This window comes from Notamacropus eugenii, chromosome 3, assembly GCF_028372415.1.
Source record: "Notamacropus eugenii isolate mMacEug1 chromosome 3, mMacEug1.pri_v2, whole genome shotgun sequence".
NCBI lineage: Eukaryota > Metazoa > Chordata > Mammalia > Diprotodontia > Macropodidae > Notamacropus > Notamacropus eugenii.
This window is the reverse complement of record NC_092874.1, coordinates 284,647,598-284,667,537: the sequence shown is the minus strand read 5'-3', so window position 1 is coordinate 284,667,537 and position 19,940 is coordinate 284,647,598. Positions and strand designations below refer to the sequence as shown.

The 19,940-nt window shown below is 39.6% G+C and overlaps 1 protein-coding gene across 8 annotated transcripts in view; it reads right to left on the bottom strand.

The window, feature by feature from the left end:
- CHPT1 (choline phosphotransferase 1) overlaps window positions 1–19,940 on the bottom strand; it is a 58,855-nt gene that overhangs the window by 28,890 nt on the left and 10,025 nt on the right. For all 8 annotated transcript variants that reach the window (XR_011977376.1, XR_011977375.1, XR_011977374.1 and 5 more), the window contains exon 2: window positions 3,990–4,137. Coding sequence is in view for 3 of the 8 variants with exons in the window: in XM_072655726.1 (XP_072511827.1) it covers window positions 3,990–4,137 (148 nt within the window). In the remaining 5 variants the exon portion in view is untranslated. The remainder of the gene's footprint in view (window positions 1–3,989; window positions 4,138–19,940) is intronic.

Sequence of the window (19,940 nt, the reverse complement as noted above, 5' to 3'; positions counted from 1 at the left end):
TCCTTTGTGTTCCTAGCTCCTCAAACGCTGCCTGACATACAGGAAAAAATGCTGATTGTGTCATCTTCTAATTCCCATTCAGTAGTTGCCAAAGGTACATGAAATGTAACTTTTCTAAAATTCTATTTGGTTTCTTTTTTTTTTCCAATTTTATAAAATGTATTTATTTTTAGTTCTCAACATTCTCTTCCACAAGAATCTGAATTCAAAATTTTCTCTCCATCTCTTTCCACCCCTCACCCTGGAACAGCATGCACCCTTATCCACCCCTTCGTCCAGTCTGTCCCTTCTATCACCTTCCCCTTCTTCTATCCACCCCGCCTCCCTCTATTTTCCTATAGGGCAAAATAAATTTCTATACTCCATTACCTCTATAGCTTAATTTCCAGTTGCATGCTAAAACAATTTTTTTTAACATTCATTATTAAAGCTTTGAGTTCCATATTCTCTCCCTCCCTCCCCACCCACTCTCATTGAGAAAACAAGCAATTCTTCAATATAGGTCATACATGTGTAACAATGCAAAACAATTCCATAATAGTTACGTTGTAAAAGACTAACCACATTTCCCTCTGTCCTATCCTGCCCTTCATTTATTCCATTCTCTCCCTTGACCTGTCCTCCCACAATAGTGTTTGCTTCTGATTATCCCCTTCCCCAATTTGCTGTCCCTTCTATTATCTTTCCTCTCCTATCCCCTTCCCCTTTGCCTTCCTGCTGGGTAAAACAGATTTCCATATCCAATTGAGTGTGTTATTCCCTCCTTGAGCAAAATCCCATGAGAGTAAGGCTCAATTATTTCCTTTCATCTCCCTCCTCTTCCCCTTCATTATAAAAACTTTTCCCTTTTATGTGAGATGATTTGCTACCTTCTACCTCTCTCTTTCTCTTACTTCTGGTACATTCCACTCAAGAGTAAATTTTATTTTTTTTAGGTATTCATATTCAGCTCAGCCTATGCCCTCCCTCCCTCTGTCTGTCTCTATATATACATACACACACACACATACCCATGTACTTATACATACCTACACATAATGTACACATACATACCCATATATATGTATATATATATATATATACAATATATATATATGTATATATGTATTTGCTCTAATGACCCGAAAACTGAAAAAGGTCTCACGAGTTACAAATAACATCTTTCCATGTAGGAATGTAAACACTTCAACTTTAATGAGTTCCTTAAGGCTTCTCTTTCCTGTTTACATTTTCTTGTTTCTCTTAATTCTTGTATTTGAAAGTCAAATTTTCTATTCTGCTCTCTTTTCAACAAGAATGCTTGGAAGTCCTCTATTTCATTGAAATTCCATTTTTTCTCCTGAAGTATTACACTCAGTTTTAGTGGGTAGGTGATTCTTGGTTTTAATCATATCTTCTTTGACCTCTAGAATATCATATTCCAAACCCGTTGATCCCTTAGTGTAGAAGCTGCTAAATCCTGTGTTATCCTGATTGTATTTCTACAACACTTTCTTTCGAGCTGCTTGCAGTATTTTCTCCCTGACCTGGGAACTCTGGAATTTGGTTACAATATTCCTAGGAGTTTTCTTTTTGGGATCTCTTTCAGGATGTGATTGGTGAATTCTTTCCATTTCTATTTTACCCTCTGGGTCTAGAATATCAGGGCAGTTTTCTTTGATAATTTCTTGGAAGATGCTGTCTAGGCTTTTTATTTGATCATAGTTTTCTGGGAGACCAATAATTTTTAAATTATCTCTCCTGGATCTATTTTCCAGGTCAGGTATTTTTCCAATGAGATATTTCACATTGTCTTCTATTTTTTCATTCTTTTGGTTTTGTTTTATAATTTCTTAATTTCTCATAGTCATTGGCTTCCACCTGCTCCATTCTAATTTTTAAAGAACTATTTTCTTCAGTGAGCTTTTGAACCTCCTTTTCTATTTGGGCAATTCTGCTTTTTAAAGCATTTTCTTCCTCATTGGCTTTTTGGACCTCTTTTGCCATTTGGGTTAGCCTATTTTTAAAGGTATTATTTTCTTCAGCATTTCTTTGAGTCTCCTTTAGCAAGCTGTTGACTCGCTTTTCATGATTTTCTTGCATCTCTCTCATTTCTCTTCCCAATTTTTCTTTCACCTCTCTTACTTGATTTTCAAAATCCTTTTTGAGCGCTTCATGGTCTGAGACCATTGCATCTTTATTTTGGAGGTTTTGGATGCAGAAGCCTTGACTTTTATGTCTTCCTCTGATGGTAAGCATTATTCTTTCTTATCAGAAAGGATGGGAGAAAATACCTTTTCACCAAGAAAGTAACCTTCTATAGTCTTATTTTTTTCCCTTTTTTGGGTATTTTCCCCACCAGTTACTTGACTTATGAGTCTTTTGTCAAAAAGTGGAGGGTATACTACCCCAGGCTTCAGAGGTTTTGTGCAGCTGTTCTCTGAGATATCTCTAGGGACCTTTAAGTTCTCATTTCCTCTAAGGTGGCACAATCAAGGGAGAGGAGTTTATTCCTCTCCTGGCCTGCACTCTGGTCTATGAGCAACCACAAGCACTCTTTTCTGCCCTGGAACTGCGAGTAGGGTTCTCTTTCCACAGCCACCACCAGATCCATCAGGCTACTGGTGCTGCTACTCCTCACCCCAGGACTGCCACTCAGAACTGAGACCCAGATCAATGGCTCAATTCCCCCAGGGTCTTAGGCCAAGGGCTCCAAAAGTGGATGCTGCTGCTGCCCTGGGACCAAACCATGTTTCCCTCTCACCCAGGTGAAAGAGCTTTCTTACTGACTTCTGAAGCTGTTTTTGTTTTTTCCTATTATGCCACCAGAGGCCTTGCCTCTGCATCTGTGGGCAGTCACAGACAAGGAGTCCACTGTATCCTCATTACGACTCTAATATTGAAATGGGGCTGGTGGCAAGACGCTAGAGAGCGCCCAGATGTCCACAGCCGAGGTGGTTCTGCCTCACCTTGTGCTCCCTGATATTCACCTCTCGGGGGTTTGTTTTGTATGCTCTTGCAGCTCCAAAGTCAGGCCTGAAATCTTGCTGGCTTTAGGTCTCCTCCCCTAGGCCCTCAGGCTCCCAGTTTTCTGGGGCTGCCCTGAGGGAGATGGAGGTATGGATGTGTTCTGGCTTCATCTGGGACTCCCCCTTTTGTTAGGGCATTTCTCAGGGCAGCTGGGCACAGCTGGACTTCTCACTTCACCAGGTTTGCCAGAAGTTCACTAAATTATTTGAAACAGATAAAAGGTATGTCTTCTTTGCTTTAGGAAAACCCAGTATTTTTAAAAATCTTTCTGAATTTCCCAAACTGGCAATTTAGCTAGTAATCACTGACATTACCAACAGAACTGTTTTACAAAAGGATTTACTGCAAAGTTGATAACAATAAAAGCTCACTTGGTGTGTAAGTCATTTTAGAAAGAGACCATTTACTTAGGAGCAACCACCAAGTGAAGCCTGAGCATCACGTGGCATCCCTGAAATTCTGACAAGTGTTAAGAAAATGAGAAAATGAAGTATGATATACAAGTATATCAAACAAGTATGATATAATTATGTAAACTTTGTATTTTTTTCACTTAACTATTCTGTGTGTGGTAGGTGCTTAATATTAATTGAATTTGGAAAAACATCCATGGCATAAAATGCTGGTAGCATACAACCAAACAGGATCTCTGATATATTCTGTGACCTTGGATAATAAGCTACTGAATCTCTCGGTGTCCCCAGGCAACTCTGTAAGACTGTCATTTGCACATCAGCATTTGTAGATGGCGTTTTTTCATCCACACCTCCTAACAGGTCCAGATGAAAACAAAACACTCCAACCCCAAACATGGAGCATAGTCCCCCAACCTTTCTTATGTCTACTCTGCTAATACTGCTCTAAAAAGTTATAGCTTTTTCCAAAAACACAGAAAACAGCAAGATTTAAGCCACTTAAGATCTGTAGCCAACTAAGCTCTTAAGGTTATAAAAACGCAATTGAACATTCGATTGATTTACCTGTGGAAATAGAATCACAGCCATGGTCAAAGAGCTCTCCTAAAGGAGAGCAGCTATTTGTTCTTCTTGCTTGTTTCCCATCAATAGCGTCCAGTGATTGGTAGATAAAGACGCCCAGGCCACAGATTAGGAATAGCCATAATGGCGCCTAAATAGAAACATATTAGAAAGACCATTAATTTTAACTCATTAGTTCCTGGCTCAAAGCAATTCAAACTCTACATAGCCAATCTATACTTTTTCCTTCATGTTGTGTTTTCCTAATACAGTTCCATACAACAATTAATTTGAAATCATTCAATACAGTTTTAGGCAGGCCAAGTAATCAAAGCTTTAAAAATAAATCTGCATTCTTTCCATTACTCAATCCCTTCCCACTCTTTCCTGGGGGGGCTCCTTTGACACTGGCTCACCATGCTTTTCTGTGTTGAGGTTAGCTAGTTGATTGTGTGCTCATTAAGGGTCAATCTTCAAGTCCAGAGATGGACAATCTAGCCCAGGGGTGGAGAACCTTACATCTTGAGGCCAGATGTGGCCTTCTAGGTGTTTGGGTGTGGTCCTTTGAGCCCAAATCTTCAAATCCTTTTATTAAGGGGATTTGTTCTATGAAGTTTGGATTCAGCCACAGGACCACAGCTGAGATCCTACAGGGCCACATGTGACCTCGAGGCTGCAGGTTTCCCACCCCTGGTCTAGCTCAACCCCCCTTTCCTAAGTGATTATAATGACTAGCTTGTGATCATACAGCACCTTGATTCCTGCGCTGTTCCTCCTCCTTCCCTTCCCAGACAGTCTTCATCCTGCCTAGAACAGATGATTTCCCACTTTTTTTTTCAGATAGATCTCATATCTCCCTCACTCTATACTTGTGCAGCTAATAATGGAGGACTTTTGTCCATCTTTGTTAAATTTCAGCTTTATTAGTGCAGTGTCAGCAAAAGTCAGCATCTGTTTCCCAAGGCCCATCCTGGATCCAGACAGAAAAAAAAATGGATTGGTCCCAAAGAGAAAGAATGAGGGAGAACTGATAGCCCATGTATGGTGCTGGTATTCGAAACATCAAAGGAAGGCAAGGAATCCTCCCCCCAGGGCAGGTGGAGCTCTTCTGGTGACAGACTGCCAGGAGGACACCTGGACAAAAGGTGGATGAGATGGTTGGCGGGAATGGCTGGTTACCTGTAACCCTGCAGGTGATACCATGCTTACCTTCATGAGATCAAAGACCCATCAAAACAGTACAGAACAAGAGGATTCTTATATTTACCCATTATTTTAGACTGCGGAGATCCTCTTAGATGTCTATTTTATCATTAAATGTCTTAGTTATCTCTCTTACATGAATTTGATAAGAATGCACAACAATATTCACAGGATGTGAAAGCACATTTGCCTTAGGGTTATTCACAGAGCTGGGTGACTTTCATGATTCAGTCACATTGTCAGGTTCGTGGTTCCTGTCACCCTTCTTAATATGTGTATAAGGATATGTTTGCTTCTTTAGAATGTGGTAATTACCAATTCTGTGGAATATAAGTGAACTGATATTACTTGCGAAAATATATATGTACATGCAGGCAACACAAAGCTATATTAATGAATCAGGCCTTTTTCCCCTTCCTGGGATCTTTGTACATTGGAATTTATTTCTTCTCTTTTCTTGATTCTGCATTAGCATTCCAACATAGAATCCTGAGGGAAAAAGCTATATTTTTGATGATCACTAGAGGAAATGACCCAAGGCCATTCCCAGAACTCAAGGGGGAAGGACTTATGACCAGCTAGTATCTTCTTAAGCGTTAACTGTGTTAGGCTTTCTTTGCTTAAAAACAACCTAAAATTGAATTAAAACAACCTGAAATTTCCTCTTTTCCCAATAGTTCTTTGACAGATAACTGCTGATCTGGGTGCAAAAGGCCCCATAGCACATGGAAACATGAAGAAGATCCTCAGCCACCCCTTGTTATTAGCTTATCTTAAATGAATAAGGAAAAACTGACATCTCATGCTCTCACTGCCCTCAGTCAATTTCTGAGTTGAAAGTTCCGAGGTACCTGGACACCCTCCCTCCACTCTCTGCCCCTAATGAAATATCACCTCCAACATGGAGATGGGGCTCTTCTTACAAGTAAGAGTAGCTGGGACTCCATCTGGATGCAGATTGGGAGGACATCAGTACCTTTCTCTCATCTGCAGCCAACTCTAAATATCCTCTAGGCACAGGTCCACAACCCAATATGGATCTGAAGAGGTCTCCAGTGGAAAAAGTTTAAGAAACCCTGTTCTAGGGAATCCTTTTTAGGCATGTGAGCTTGTACATGGTTTTTCTTTTTTTTCCACTCTCTGATGTGGACTCTGCATTACCACACAAACACTCACTTGGAGAGGCACATGTTCCCAAATGTAGGGATTGAAATGGGCAGGAGAAACTGATCAAGTCTCTTCATTTTAAAACTCACACAGAGCTGTATATAACTTATGTAAGGAGTCAGACTCATACAAAGCCCCCATTGCTCACAGAGCACACACAAATTGTACTCGATGATTACTTTCAAAGAATTAAAATGCAATTTAACACAAACTATACTGAACAAATCACCCACATTCATGGCCTCTGGAACATATGCTCCCTAGAGAACAGGGAAAATTCAGGCAGGTTGAAACATAAACACTGTCCACTACAGTGACAACAGGTGGTTAGTGGTGGCATAAAGGTGGGCTTCTAAAAGCTAGGAGGGGTCTTTCTGGAAGTGCCTTGGGCCATTTCATGAACTAGCTTTGATTCATCCAACTTCAGATGAACTATCAGAAATTTTCAACAAGAAGACATCAAAAAACAATACAACAAAATCAAAAGAATGAAAAAATAGAAGAAAATGTAAAATATCTCAATGCAAAAACAACTGACCTGGAAAATACATGGAGGAGAGATAATTTAAGAATTATTGGACTATTGAAAAAAGTGCCTCCTCATCATCTTTCAAGAAATTATCAAGGAAAACTTCCCTAATATCTTAGAGCCAGAGTTCAGGTAAAATAAAAATGGAAAGAATTCACCAGTTTCCTGAAAGAGATCCCAAAATGAAAACTTCCTGGAATATTATAGGCAAATTCCAGAGCCCCCATGTCAAGGAGCCAGAAAGAAACAATTCAAATATCATGGAGCCATAGTCTGGACAACACAAGATTTAGCAGCTTCTACATTAAAGAACCAGAGGGGTTAGAATATGGTATTCCAGAGAACAAAAGGGTGAGAATTACCACTAAGAATCACCTGCCCTGAGTATAATCCTTCAGGCGAAAAATGGACATTCAGTGAAATAGAGGACTTTGAGATATTCCTGACGAATACAAAATTTGACTGTCAAATACAAGATTCAAGAGAAGAATAAAAAGATAAAAAGGGAAAAATTAAATCATAAGAGAGTTGGTAAAGTTAAACTCTTTACATTCCTATATGGGAAAATGATACTTGTAACTCCTAAGAACTTCCTCATTATTAAGGCAGTGAGAAGAAGTATACGTAGACAGAAGGCATGGGTGTGAGTTGAATATGATGGGATGCCATCTAAAAAAATGAAATTGAGGGGTGAGGAGAAATGGACTAGGAGAAGAGGAAAGAGAGAGATAGACCGGGAAAGTTATCTCACATAAAGAGACACAAGAGCTTTTAAAGTAGGGGAAAGATGGTGGAGGTTGGTGGAGCCCTTGAACCTCACTCTCATCAGAACTGACTCAAAGAGGGAATAACATACACACTTAGTTGGGCATAAAAATCTATTGCACCCTACAGGAAAGTAACAGGAAAAGGGGATAAGAGAAGGGATGGATCTGACAGAAGGGAGGGCAGATTAGAGGAGCAAAACACTATGGAAGATGGACAAGGTAAAAGGAAGGGAGAAAGATAAATGGGGGGGAAGGAACCAGATAGAGGGAAATACACAGTAATCTTATAACTATGAAAAAAACTATAGCATGTTTCTCTGATAAAGCTTCTCAAATACAAGGAGAACTGAGTCAAATTTATAAAAATGAGAGCCATTCCCCAACTGATAAATGGCCAAAGGATACAACAGGCAGATTTTATATGTAATTGAGAAAAATAAAATACGAAATATTTTAAAAACCTCTCCAACAACCAGAATTTTCTCATAGAACTATAAAAATAACATTTAAAATGATTAACCTGTGATATTTACAAGATGTTAAGTGCATACACAATTTTCATTTTAACTCTTTTAAAAATAATAACCTCCATAAAATATATATGATCATTCTAAAAAACCAGATTAATCAGAAAAAGTTTTCTGGTTGAATATTGTGCTTAATTGGGAGTTTACTAAGAGAAACTATCATCCAACTTTCATATGAAAATAAAAATTTCATTAGTACTTTTAAAATTATAGGATAAATTAATTCGTAACTTCACTTGGGTTTATAAAATTTTATTGATACACAGTAAAGAATAATTTTCTTCAATGGTTTTATTTTTAGTAGGCAAATCTCTTGAGAGTAGAAGAAATCTGAAAATACAAAACTATTTTGTGATGCCTCCTAAATGTCAACATTCAACTTCGATCAATGCATTTTACAAGTCTGGCTGACAACTGTTAAAAAGAGAAAATTTAAAGAGGTCTGGAAAACTGAGTAAGATTAACACAGGATGTGAACGTAGACTGCCCACGACTGCAACAAAATGGGAAGAAAGACTTGAGTATTTGATGTTTTAAAGCCATGTCTTAGCCACAGTGTGTGATGACTAACTTGGACAGACATCTCTTCTTCGCAACGCAAGGATCCAAGATGACTCCAAAGGACCCAGGATGGACAATGCTGTCCACATCCAGAGAAAGAACTATGGAATCTGAGTGCAGACTGAAGCATAGTATTTGCTCTCTTTTTTTTTCTTTTGTTTGTTCCGTCTTTCTCATGGTTTCTCCTACTGGTTCTAATTCTGCTTTACAACATGACTAATGTGAAAATAGGTTCAATATGAATCTATCTGTAGATTCAAATAGATCAAATTACACACCATTTTGGGAGGAAGGGAGGGGAGAAATGGGGAGAAAATTTGGAACTCAAAATTTTATGGAAGTGAATGTTGAAAACTAAAAATAAATAAATAAATATATTTTTAAAAAGCAATGTCTTCTTGCAGTAAGTATAATACAGTCCTGGTAACATTTCTTGTAATTAATAACACTTATAAAATCTGTGTAAGAGTTGTTAGACTTTGTTTTATACTCATTTGCTCTACTTCGGACGACAAACAGAAGGAAATCATACTTGGGTAAAATTCATGGTCTTAAAAGCATCGGGTCATCTGAGACAGACTTGTGATAACAGTGCAAGACTGCATTTTCACCCTCATCTCTCACTGTTCCTGCAGAAGGGTAGGCTGCATGCAATGCCCTGTGTATCTCCCTTTCTTGGGGCTCAGCTAAGTCCTTATCCCTCACAGCACACCAGCGATGGGCATCTAACACCAGGCCTGCCCACCAGCTGGTAAGCCTGCCCACTCAGGAAAGCTGATGGTCATTATAACTAGCTTAAAGCTGCCTGCCAAGGACAGCAGGGAAAAGTTTGTGGTCATTCTAATTCCTAGTAGTCAAGTGTCTAAATCACCAAACAAACCCCAAAAAACAAAAAACCAAAACCAGCAAACCCCAATTACTACTAGTTGATAGAAAGATCAGAGTTAGTGATCATTGGCACCAAAACAGATCCTTCTTATTCCTTGATTCCCTTTGATGATACCGGTGAAGTGACATCATGTGGAAGCATCTAAGAGAGGTCTACGTAGACCCCCCCTTACCTAATGACCTTGGCCTTCTTGCAGGCCCCTGCATGGCTGTCCCCATGCCCGGAAGGCTCTCCCTCCTCATCTCCACCTCTGCAAATCCTTCAAGACTCAACTCATTCTACCAGAAGCCATCGCAGGTGCCTCAGCTTCCCTTTCCCTTCCCCAGCGGTTCCTCTGGGCTTTTCCTCCGGGATTCTCCCCCATTGACACTGTCTATCTTGTAGGTGCAAGTTTTTTTTTTTGTTTTTTTGCACATTGTCTATCCCCATAGAATGGGAGCTCCTTGGGGGTAGGGCCTTTCCTTGTTGCCCATCGATTAGCACAATGCGTGGGGGCAGGCCGAGTAAAGCGTAAGAAATATTTGTTGACTGACTGACCCCCTAACTGAAACCACTTTCTCTCAACCACTTTTAAGAAATAAATTAGCAGAGCCACCTCATCCGGGCACTACAGAAACACCTGCATGGAGTCAGGGAGAGAAGGGCTGGCTCAGGGGCACAGTGCTGATTCTGGCAATCTGAGCCAGAAGGTGTAAAAACTTTGAACATCTGCCTTTAGGAATCTGAGAAGGATGGGAGGTCCCACAAATGAATGCACTGGATATAGCATCAATCAAAACACCAGGGGGCTTCTTTGTGGAATCAGGAGAAAATCATCCTTAAGTTTACATAGAAAAAAAGAGGACAAGAATATCCAAAGTCCCTTGGAAATGAAAAGCCAACAGAGGAGGTTTTGTACTCCTAGACTTTATTGTTGTGTTCATCCTTTGTTGCTGAAGAAGACCATGCCATCAGAGAAATGATGACATGACTTGCACTTGACTTTGTTTTGAGTGGGGGAGGGCTGAATTTAAACTAGACTTTAAACATACTGTTGAAGGGGCTAGCATCAAAACTGATAAAAAAAAAAATCATTGGGACTGATTAGATACACCTGATACCTGGCCAAATATATACAAGCGATGACTATCTGACAAAACCCTTAGGAACAAAAACTGGGGAAAGATTCCTTCTTTAACTTGAGAAAAGCTGGTAGTTTGGTAAGAGGGATTTGAATGTACATCTTGCATCATATATTTCAGTAAATTCCAGCTGAATAAGACATTTTTTTAAAGAACTCTAGAAATATAGAAGAAAATGGAATCAAGTATTTATCTCAACTGACGAATAAGGAAGGGAATTTTTCACCTCAATTCAACAACAAGGCTTACTAGACTCGAGTTAAATATGCCCGATTATGTTAAAATAAGAAGTCTGCACAAAATAAAAAGTCACAGTGATAGCCACAATCTCTTCCTTCACTTGTTTTCACATGGTACTACCTCAAGGCTGTTTTTTATTTTGAAGCTTGTAGCACATGGGATAGAAGACTCAAGTTCAGATCCAGCCTCACATACTTATGCAGCTGTGTGACGCTGGCCAAGTCATGCCACCCCTTTGCACAAGTGATCCCATGCTACCCTGACTTCTCTTTTCTCATCCCTAATCTACAGTCTCTTCCTTCTCACCTATAAGCATCCCCAGAGCTCCCCCATCTTAATCTTACAAGAACCTTCCCCAGATCTGTCCAGCTCACAAAGGATCTTCCCATCTATCTCCTCCCTTTTGCAGCTAACCCTGAGAAGGGCCATCTACAACTGTTTTCTTTCTTCCCATCTTTGTAGTCTGGCTTCCAACCTCTTCATTCAATCCAAGCTGCCCTCTCCAAAGCTTCTTAATTTCCTAATCGCCAAACCAAATGGTCTTTTCTCTATCCTCATCAGCTTTGGACAACATTGGTCACCCTCTTCTCCTTGACACTCATTCTTCTCGAGATATTAATGACAAAATATTAGCATTCCTCCTGGTTCTTCTTCTATTCATCAGACTCCTTTGCTTGGTCACCTTCCCATACAGGCCATGCCCATCTGCTATAGGGGTCCCCGAGGCTCTTTCCTGGTCCTGCTTTTCCCTCTATACTCTTTTTCCTACTGATGTCATCGGCTCCTATAGATTTCAATGCAAAATAATTCCCCATGTCTACTAGTTCAGCCCTAATCTCTCCTGGCCGCTAGTACCACATCTTCGATTGCCTGTGGGACATCTCAAACCGAACATCCCATAGATATCACAAACTCCACATCATCTTTTCCCATAAACCCTCTCTCTCTGCTTCCGAATTTTTCTATTTCTGTTCCTCCGCTCCTCACTCTCTCAGTTCCTCTATCCAATCTGCTGCCAGGCCCTATCAATTCTACCTTCATAAGATCGTTTGTATAGGCTTCCTCCTCTCTTCCAATGCAGGCCCTCACCACCTCATGCTATGGAACTGGACAAAGGCCTGGCTTGATGGAAGAACTTTTGAAAATCCTGAAGAACAGTGAATAATTTCCCATGGCTGCGGTCATCAGGCTTACCCCAGAAGAACTGAGCTGGTGCGTGGAGAACAAAATGAACAGAGCCCCCATCTCCAAAGATCTCAGGATACCGGTTTAGGTGTCATGGGTCCGCACTTCAAAGACAGTGTGCTTAGGCTTAGGACCTGATGGCAGTACCAGAGAAGGACCTCCTCTGAGAAAGCCAGGGATTCATTTCTTTTTCCTCTAGGTGCTATACAGTTGAGGAATGAGAAGGCAATGAGAGAAAAGTATAAGTTTCCAGGGAGGAGGAGAGGACAGTCACAAGCCAAACAAACCTGGTCCTGAAGCGAGGATGCAAAGCAAAGGGCTGGAATCTAAGGGAGGTGCCTTAGATCACCCTGAGATAGTCAAGAAATGACTGGATACACAGTGATATAGGAATGGAATGGAGTATTACTGGTCTGGAGAAATGAGGAAAGATGATTTCAGAAAATCCTGTGCCGAAGTGAAGTGAGCAGAACCCAGAGAACATCACTGCATAGAAAAATAAGGCTGGAGGAGACGGGCCAGGCCGAGCCGGTGGGAGCCGCTGGGCGCCGGACATCGGCGCAGCGGCCCTTGAGGCCTTCAACCTGGAGACTGAACTTCGGTGGGTCGGCTACTTGAGCTTCCGGGAGCTTGGGTGGCGGAGTGATCAGTGGGTGCTCTCTCCTCCCCCCTGGTGACCGTGGGGGAGCCGTGGAATTCTTCCCCAGATGGGTTCTGGATCGGCAGGGGCAGCAGAGGGGGGCGGGTGGTCTCGTGACACCAGAGGCTAGAGGGGTAGCAGGGGGGGATTCTTCCTGCTGTGGCGGAGGCGATCTGGAGGGACAGACAACCCAGGGCAGAGAAAATTCGCACTGAGACCCAGGCAAGCCTCAGAGACGGGAGACAAGCCCCAGGAGGGGCGGGAACACGCATTAGCTTCTAGGCGTGCCCCAGCCCTCCAGGGGAAAAGGGAAGACAATAGGGAAGCTGGGATCACCATCCTCTGACCTTGCCTTTGCCTCAGGTTAGCTGAGGAGATCTCCTGAGACCAGACCACCCCTCCCACACACCTAACAAGCTAACCCCAGGGTTGATCTGGGAAACAAAAAAAAAAGCCTGCTTTTAGCCTAGACACACATCAGCTCAATTTAAAAGATCTGTATCTTCTGACTGAAAGAACCAGAAGCTACAACACTCAGCCAACATCATGAATCGGAAAAAGCAGACGAAAAGTAAAAAAACCATAGAATCTTTCTATGGGGATAAGGACCAAAACACAAACACCAAAGAGGTCAGAGCTGAGACTGTACTTCCATCTGAAACCTCAGATGGGACTATGAATTTCTCGCAAGCACAACTAGATAACCTGGAACATGTGAAGGAGGATATAAAAGAAAAACTGGTCAATGATTTTAAAATTATAAAAAAAGAATTCACTGATGAGAACATCACTCTGAAAAGGAAAATTGAACAAATGGAAAAGGAAGTTCAAAAATTAACTGGAGAGAATAATTCCCGAAAAGGAAGAGTTAATCAAACGGAAAAGGAAACCCAAAACCTAACTGGGAAAATTGGTCGAATGGAAAAAGAAGTACAAAAATTAAATGGAGAAAATAGCTCCTTAAAGGGAAAAATTGGTCAGATGGAAAAGGAGATGCAAAAGCTAACTGAAGAAAACAATACGATGAAGATTAGAATTGGGCAAGCAGAAACTAATGACTCAATGAGGCAACAAGAATCAGTCAAACAAAATCTAAAGAATGAAAAGATAGAAGAAAATGTAAAATATTTAATTGGAAAAACAACTGACCTGGAAAATAGATCCAGGAGAGAAAATTTAAGAATTATTGGCCTGCCAGAAACCCATGATGAAGTAAAGAGTCTGGACAATATCTTCCAGGAAATCATCAAGGAAAACTGCCCAGAAGTACTAGACTCAGAGGGCAAAATAGTCATCGAAAGAATCCACCGTTCCCCTCCCGAAAGGGATCCCAAACTCAAAATCCCAAGAAATATAGTTGCCAAATTCCAGAGCTATCAAGTGAAGGAGAAAATACTACAAGCAGCCAGAAAGAAACAATTCAAATATCAAGGACACACAGTCAGGATCACACAGGACCTTGCAGCTTCTACATTAAAAGATCGAAAGAATTGGAACCCAATATTCCGTAAGGCAAAGGAGTTGGGACTTCAACCAAGGATCAACTACCCAGCAAAGTTCAGCATAACATTTCAGGCAAGGAGAAAGTCATTCAACGAAATAAGGGATTTCCAGAGCTTCCTGACCAAAACACCAGAACTCAATAGACAATTTGATCTTCAAATGCAGGTCTCCAGAGAATCATAAAAAGGTAAACAGAGGGGAAAAAACAAAAATAAAAACTTGCTACACAATTAGGGCAAACTGTTTACCTCCCTATAAGGGAAGATGATACCTGTTAATCTTGAAAACTGTGCAGCTATTATGATAAAAGGGATATATGTAGAGGGAACGGACATAAAGTAAATGATGTCATGTCAAAAATATGATTTAAGTATGAGAAGGGATTGTAATAGGAGGTGTGAAAAGGGGGAAGCAGAAAATGGCAAATTATATCACAGGAAGAAGTACAAAACTATAGTAGAGGGAAGGAGGGGAGGGAGATGAGCATTGTTTGAGAGGTACTCTCATCTGATTTGTTCAAAGGAGGGAACAATAATCTTAAGTAGATAATCCTAACTAGCTCTATAGGTAGTAGGAGGGGAAGGGGGAAGAAAGGGGAGGGTGGCTAAAAGCGAGGAAAGAAGCAATAAGAGTAAAGGGGAGTAAAAGGGAGGGGGGCTAAAAGAAGGAGGGGAAGGCTGCAGGAGGAGGGGGAGAAAAGTGAATACTATTGAGGAGGGGAAGGGAGACGGGAGAGCTAAAAGCACAAATGGTGGGAAAGAGGTTGGAGGGAAATACACAGATTGTAATCATAACTGTGAATGTGAATGGAATGAACTCTCCCATAAAACGGAGACGGATAGCAGAATGGATTAAAAGCCATAATCCAACAATATGCTGTTTACAAGAAACACATTTGAAACGGGGGGATACACATAGGATAAAGGTCAAAGGATGGAGTAGAATATATTGTGCTTCAGCTCATGTAAGAAAGGCAGGAGTAGCAATCCTAATCTCAGACAAAGCAAAAGCAGAAATAGATCTAATCAAAAGGGATAAGGATGGAAACTATATCCTGCTAAAAGGCACCATAGACAATGAAGCAATATCATTACTAAACATGTATGCTCCAAGTGGTATAGCATCCAAATTCTTAGAGGAGAGGTTGGGGGAGTTGAAGGAAGAAATTGATAGCAAAACTATACTAGTGGGGGACCTCAACCTCCCCCTCTCTGAACTCGATAAATCTAACCTCAAAATAAACAAGAAAGAGGTTAAGGAGGTAAATAAAACTCTGGATAAGGTAGATATGATAGATCTTTGGAGAAAATTAAATGGGAATAGAAAGGAATATACTTTTTTCTCAGCGGTACATGGAACATTTACAAAAATTGACCATGTACTAGGACATAAAAATCTCACAATCCAGTGCAGAAAGGTAGAGATAATCAATGCATCCTTTTCAGATCATAATGCATTAAAAATTACATGTAATAAAAGGCCATGGAAAGAGAAACCAAAAATCAATTGGAAACTAAATAATTTAATTCTAAAGAAGGGTTGGGTTAAAGAAGAAATCATAGAAACAATCAACAATTTCATTCAAGAGAATGACAATAGTGAGACAACATACCAAAACTTATGGGATACTGCAAAAGCAGTTATTAGGGGAAGTTTTATATCTTTGAATGCTTACATAAATAAAATAGAGAAAGAGGAGATCAATGACTTAGGCTTGCAGTTGAAAAAGCTAGAAAAAGAACAAATTGAAAATCCCCAAGTAAATACCAAATTAGAAATATTGAAAACCAAAGGAGAGATTAATAAAATTGAAATTAAGAAAACTATTGAATTAATAAATAAAACCAATAGTTGGTTTTATGAAAAAACTAATAAAATTGATAAACCTTTGGTCAATCTGATTAAAAAAAAGAAAGAAGAAAATCAAATTACTAATATTAAAAATGAAAGGGGTGAACTCACCTCCAATGAGGAGGAAATTAAAACAATAATTAGAAACTACTTGGCCCAACTTTATGCCCACAAATTCGATAATCTAAACGAGATGGATGAATATTTTAAAAAACAGAAATTGCCCAGATTAACAGAAGAGGAAGTTGAATACTTAAACAACTCCATCTCAGAAAAAGAAATTGAACAAGCCATCAATGAACTCCCTAGGAAAAAATCTCCAGGGCCAGATGGATTCACAAGTGAATTCTATCAAACATTTAAAGAACAGTTAATTCCAATACTACATAGACTATTTTTGAAAATTGGGGAAGAAGGAGTCCTCCAAAATTCTTTCTATGATACAAATATGGTTTTGATACCCAAACCAGGAAGAGACAAAACAGAGAAAGAAAATTATAGACCAATTTCCCCAATGAATATAGATGCAAAAATTTTAAATAAGATTTTAGCAAAACGAATACAGCATCTTATCATGAGATTAATACATTATGATCAGGTAGGATTCATACCAGGACTACAGGGCTCGTTCAATATTAGGAAAACTATTAGCATTATCGATCACATCAACAACAAAGCTAACAAAAACCACATGATTATCTCAATAGATGCAGAAAAAGCTTTTGACAAAATACAACACCCATTCCTACTAAAAACACTGGAGAACGTAGGAATAAAGGGAACTTTCCATAAAATAATAAGCAGTATCTATCTAAAACCTTCAGCAAGCATTATATGCAATGGGGATAAGCTAGATGCATTCCCAATAAGATCAGGGGTGAAACAAGGTTGTCCATTATCACCACTATTATTCAATATGGTACTAGAAATGTTAGCTGTAGCAATTAGACAAGATAAAGATATTCAAGGAATAAGAATAGCCAAAGAAGAAACTAAGTTATCACTCTTTGCAGATGATATGATGATTTACCTAGAGAATCCCAGAGATTCAAGTAAAAAATTACTTGAATTAATAAACAACTTTGGCAAAGTTGCAGGTTACAAAATAAACCCACACAAATCTTCTGCATTCCTATATATTAGCAACAAAGTCCAACAGCAAGAGATAGAAAGAGAAATCCCATTTAAAGCTAGGGTAGACAGTATAAAATACTTAGGAGTCTACCTGCCAAAACAAACCCAGGGATTATATGAACACAATTACAAGACACTTTTTGCACAAATAAAGTCAGATTTAAGTAAGTGGAAAAACATTAGTTGCTCATGGGTAGGCCGTGCTAATATAATAAAAATGACAATTCTACCCAAATTAATATACTTATTTAGTGCCATACCAATTAAACTATCAGACAATTACTTTCTAGAGCTGGATAAAATAATATCAAAATTCATTTGGAAAAACAAAAGGTCCAGAATATCAAAGGGACTAATGAAAAGAAATGCTTGGGAAGGTGGCCTAGCGCTACCAGACCTCAAACTGTATTATAAAGCAGCAATTATCAAAACCACTTGGTATTGGCTAAGAAACAGAGGTAGACAAGTGGAATAGACTTGGCACTCAAGATGCAGTAGGCAAGGAATATAGCAACCTTCTGTTTGATAAACCCAAGGACCCCAGCTTCTGGGATAAGAACTCATTGTTTGACAAAAATTGCTGGGAAAACTGGATAATAGTGTGGCGGAAATTAGGCATAGACCCATACCTGACACCGTACACAAGAATAAAGTCCAAATGGCTACATGATTTAGGTATAAAGATTGATACCATGAATAAACTGGAAAAGCAAGGAATAGTGTATTTATCAGATCTATGGAGAAGGGAAGAATTCTTTACTAAAGGAGAGATAGAAAGCATTATGAAATGCAAAATGGATAATTTTGATTACATTAAACTGAGAAGTTTTTGCACAACCAAACCCAATGCAACCAAAATCCGGAGGGATGTAGTAAATTGGGAAAGAATTTTTACAGCTAAGCTCGGGGATAAAGGCCTCATTTCTAGAATATATAGAGAACTGACCCAAATGTATAATCATACAAGTCATTCCCCAATTGATAAATGGTCAAAGGATATGAACAGGCAATTTTCAGAGGAAGAAATTAAAGCTATCTATAATCATATGAAAAAATGCTCTAAATCACTATTGATTAGAGAGATGCAAATCAAAACAACTCTGAGGTACCACATCACACCTATAAGATTGGCAAACATGACAGAACAAGAAAATGATAAATGCTGGAGAGGATGTGGGAGAGTTGGAACACTAATTCATTGTTGGTGGAGCTGCGAGCACATCCAACCATTCTGGAGAGCAATTTGGAACTATGCCCAAAGGGCTACAAAAATGTGCATACCCTTTGACCCAGCAATATCGCTACTAGGACTATATCCCCAAGAGATCATAAAAATGGGAAAGGGTCCCACATGTACAAAAATATTTATAGCAGCACTCTATGTAGTTGCCAAAAACTGGAAGTCAAGGGGATGTCCATCAATTGGGGAATGGCTGAATAAATTATGGTATATGAATGTAATGGAGTACTATTGTGCCATAAGAAATGATGAACAAGAAGACTTCAGAGAGGCCTGGAAGGACTTATATGACCTGATGCTGAGTGAAAGGAGCAGAACCAGGAGAACTTTGTGCACAGCAACGACCACAGTGTGTGAGAGTTTTTTCTGGTAGACTTGGATTTTTGTAATAACGCAAAAACTTCTTATAAAAAAAAAAAATCCCAAAGGTGGTTCTCAAGGCAAGATGCCTTCCACACTCAGAGAAAGAAATATGGAAGTCACTCACAAAATGTAGCAGATCATGTTTGTGTATGTGTATGTGTTTGTGTATCATGTTCTGATTTGTTATACGATTTCTTTCATTTATTTTAGTCTGACTACATAGCATGACTATAGTGAAAATATACTTGATAGGAAAGTATATGTAGAATCTATACAGAATTGTATGCAGTCGCGGGGAGGGAGGGGGGTAGTGGGGGGTAGGTGGGGGGGGATAAAATCTCAATTGTATGGCAGATTGTTAAACATTAAAAAATAAAAATAAAATTTAAAAAAAAAAAAAAAGAAAGAAAGATAAGGCTGGAAGACTAGAGAGCTCTGACCAGAGCAAGGAGCAGTCACATCTGACAGCCAATTGTGTTACACAATGCATGGGATCCGCCTTCTGATAGAGAGGGGATGGACCCAGGGGGCAGAAACAGCTGACCGGACTGGACACAGCCAATGGGTGAACTTGTTTTGCTGAACTCTGCTTATTTGTTACTTGGTGTTTTCCCCTTTGTTTTCTCTTGGTTAATTGGGCAGGGGCAGCTTGGAAGAAAGAGGGGTTAACGGGAATGATGCAAAAAAAAAAAAAAGGGCCCATTGTAACTTTTAAAAAAAATGCACAGAAGTAAACAGAAGTTGGTAAGGAAGCAGACACAAGCTAGAGAAAAATGGAGAGTCACAGTTTCACAGAGAATCCCCTTTTTTGTGTTCTGCTGTGGGTACAGAATTGCTTTTTTTGGTGTTTAAATTCAAAATTAATTTTTAAAAAAAAACTCTACTAAATGAAATGTGACACATAGTGATCACAGGGGAGTTGGGGAAGTTTGGTTTCAGATTGTACACGGCTACTACTTCATCCACAGTTGTGCTCATAGTGGAGAAATTAACTCGACTACTGGGTTTTGCTGTGAATGAGGGAGTTAGGGGTG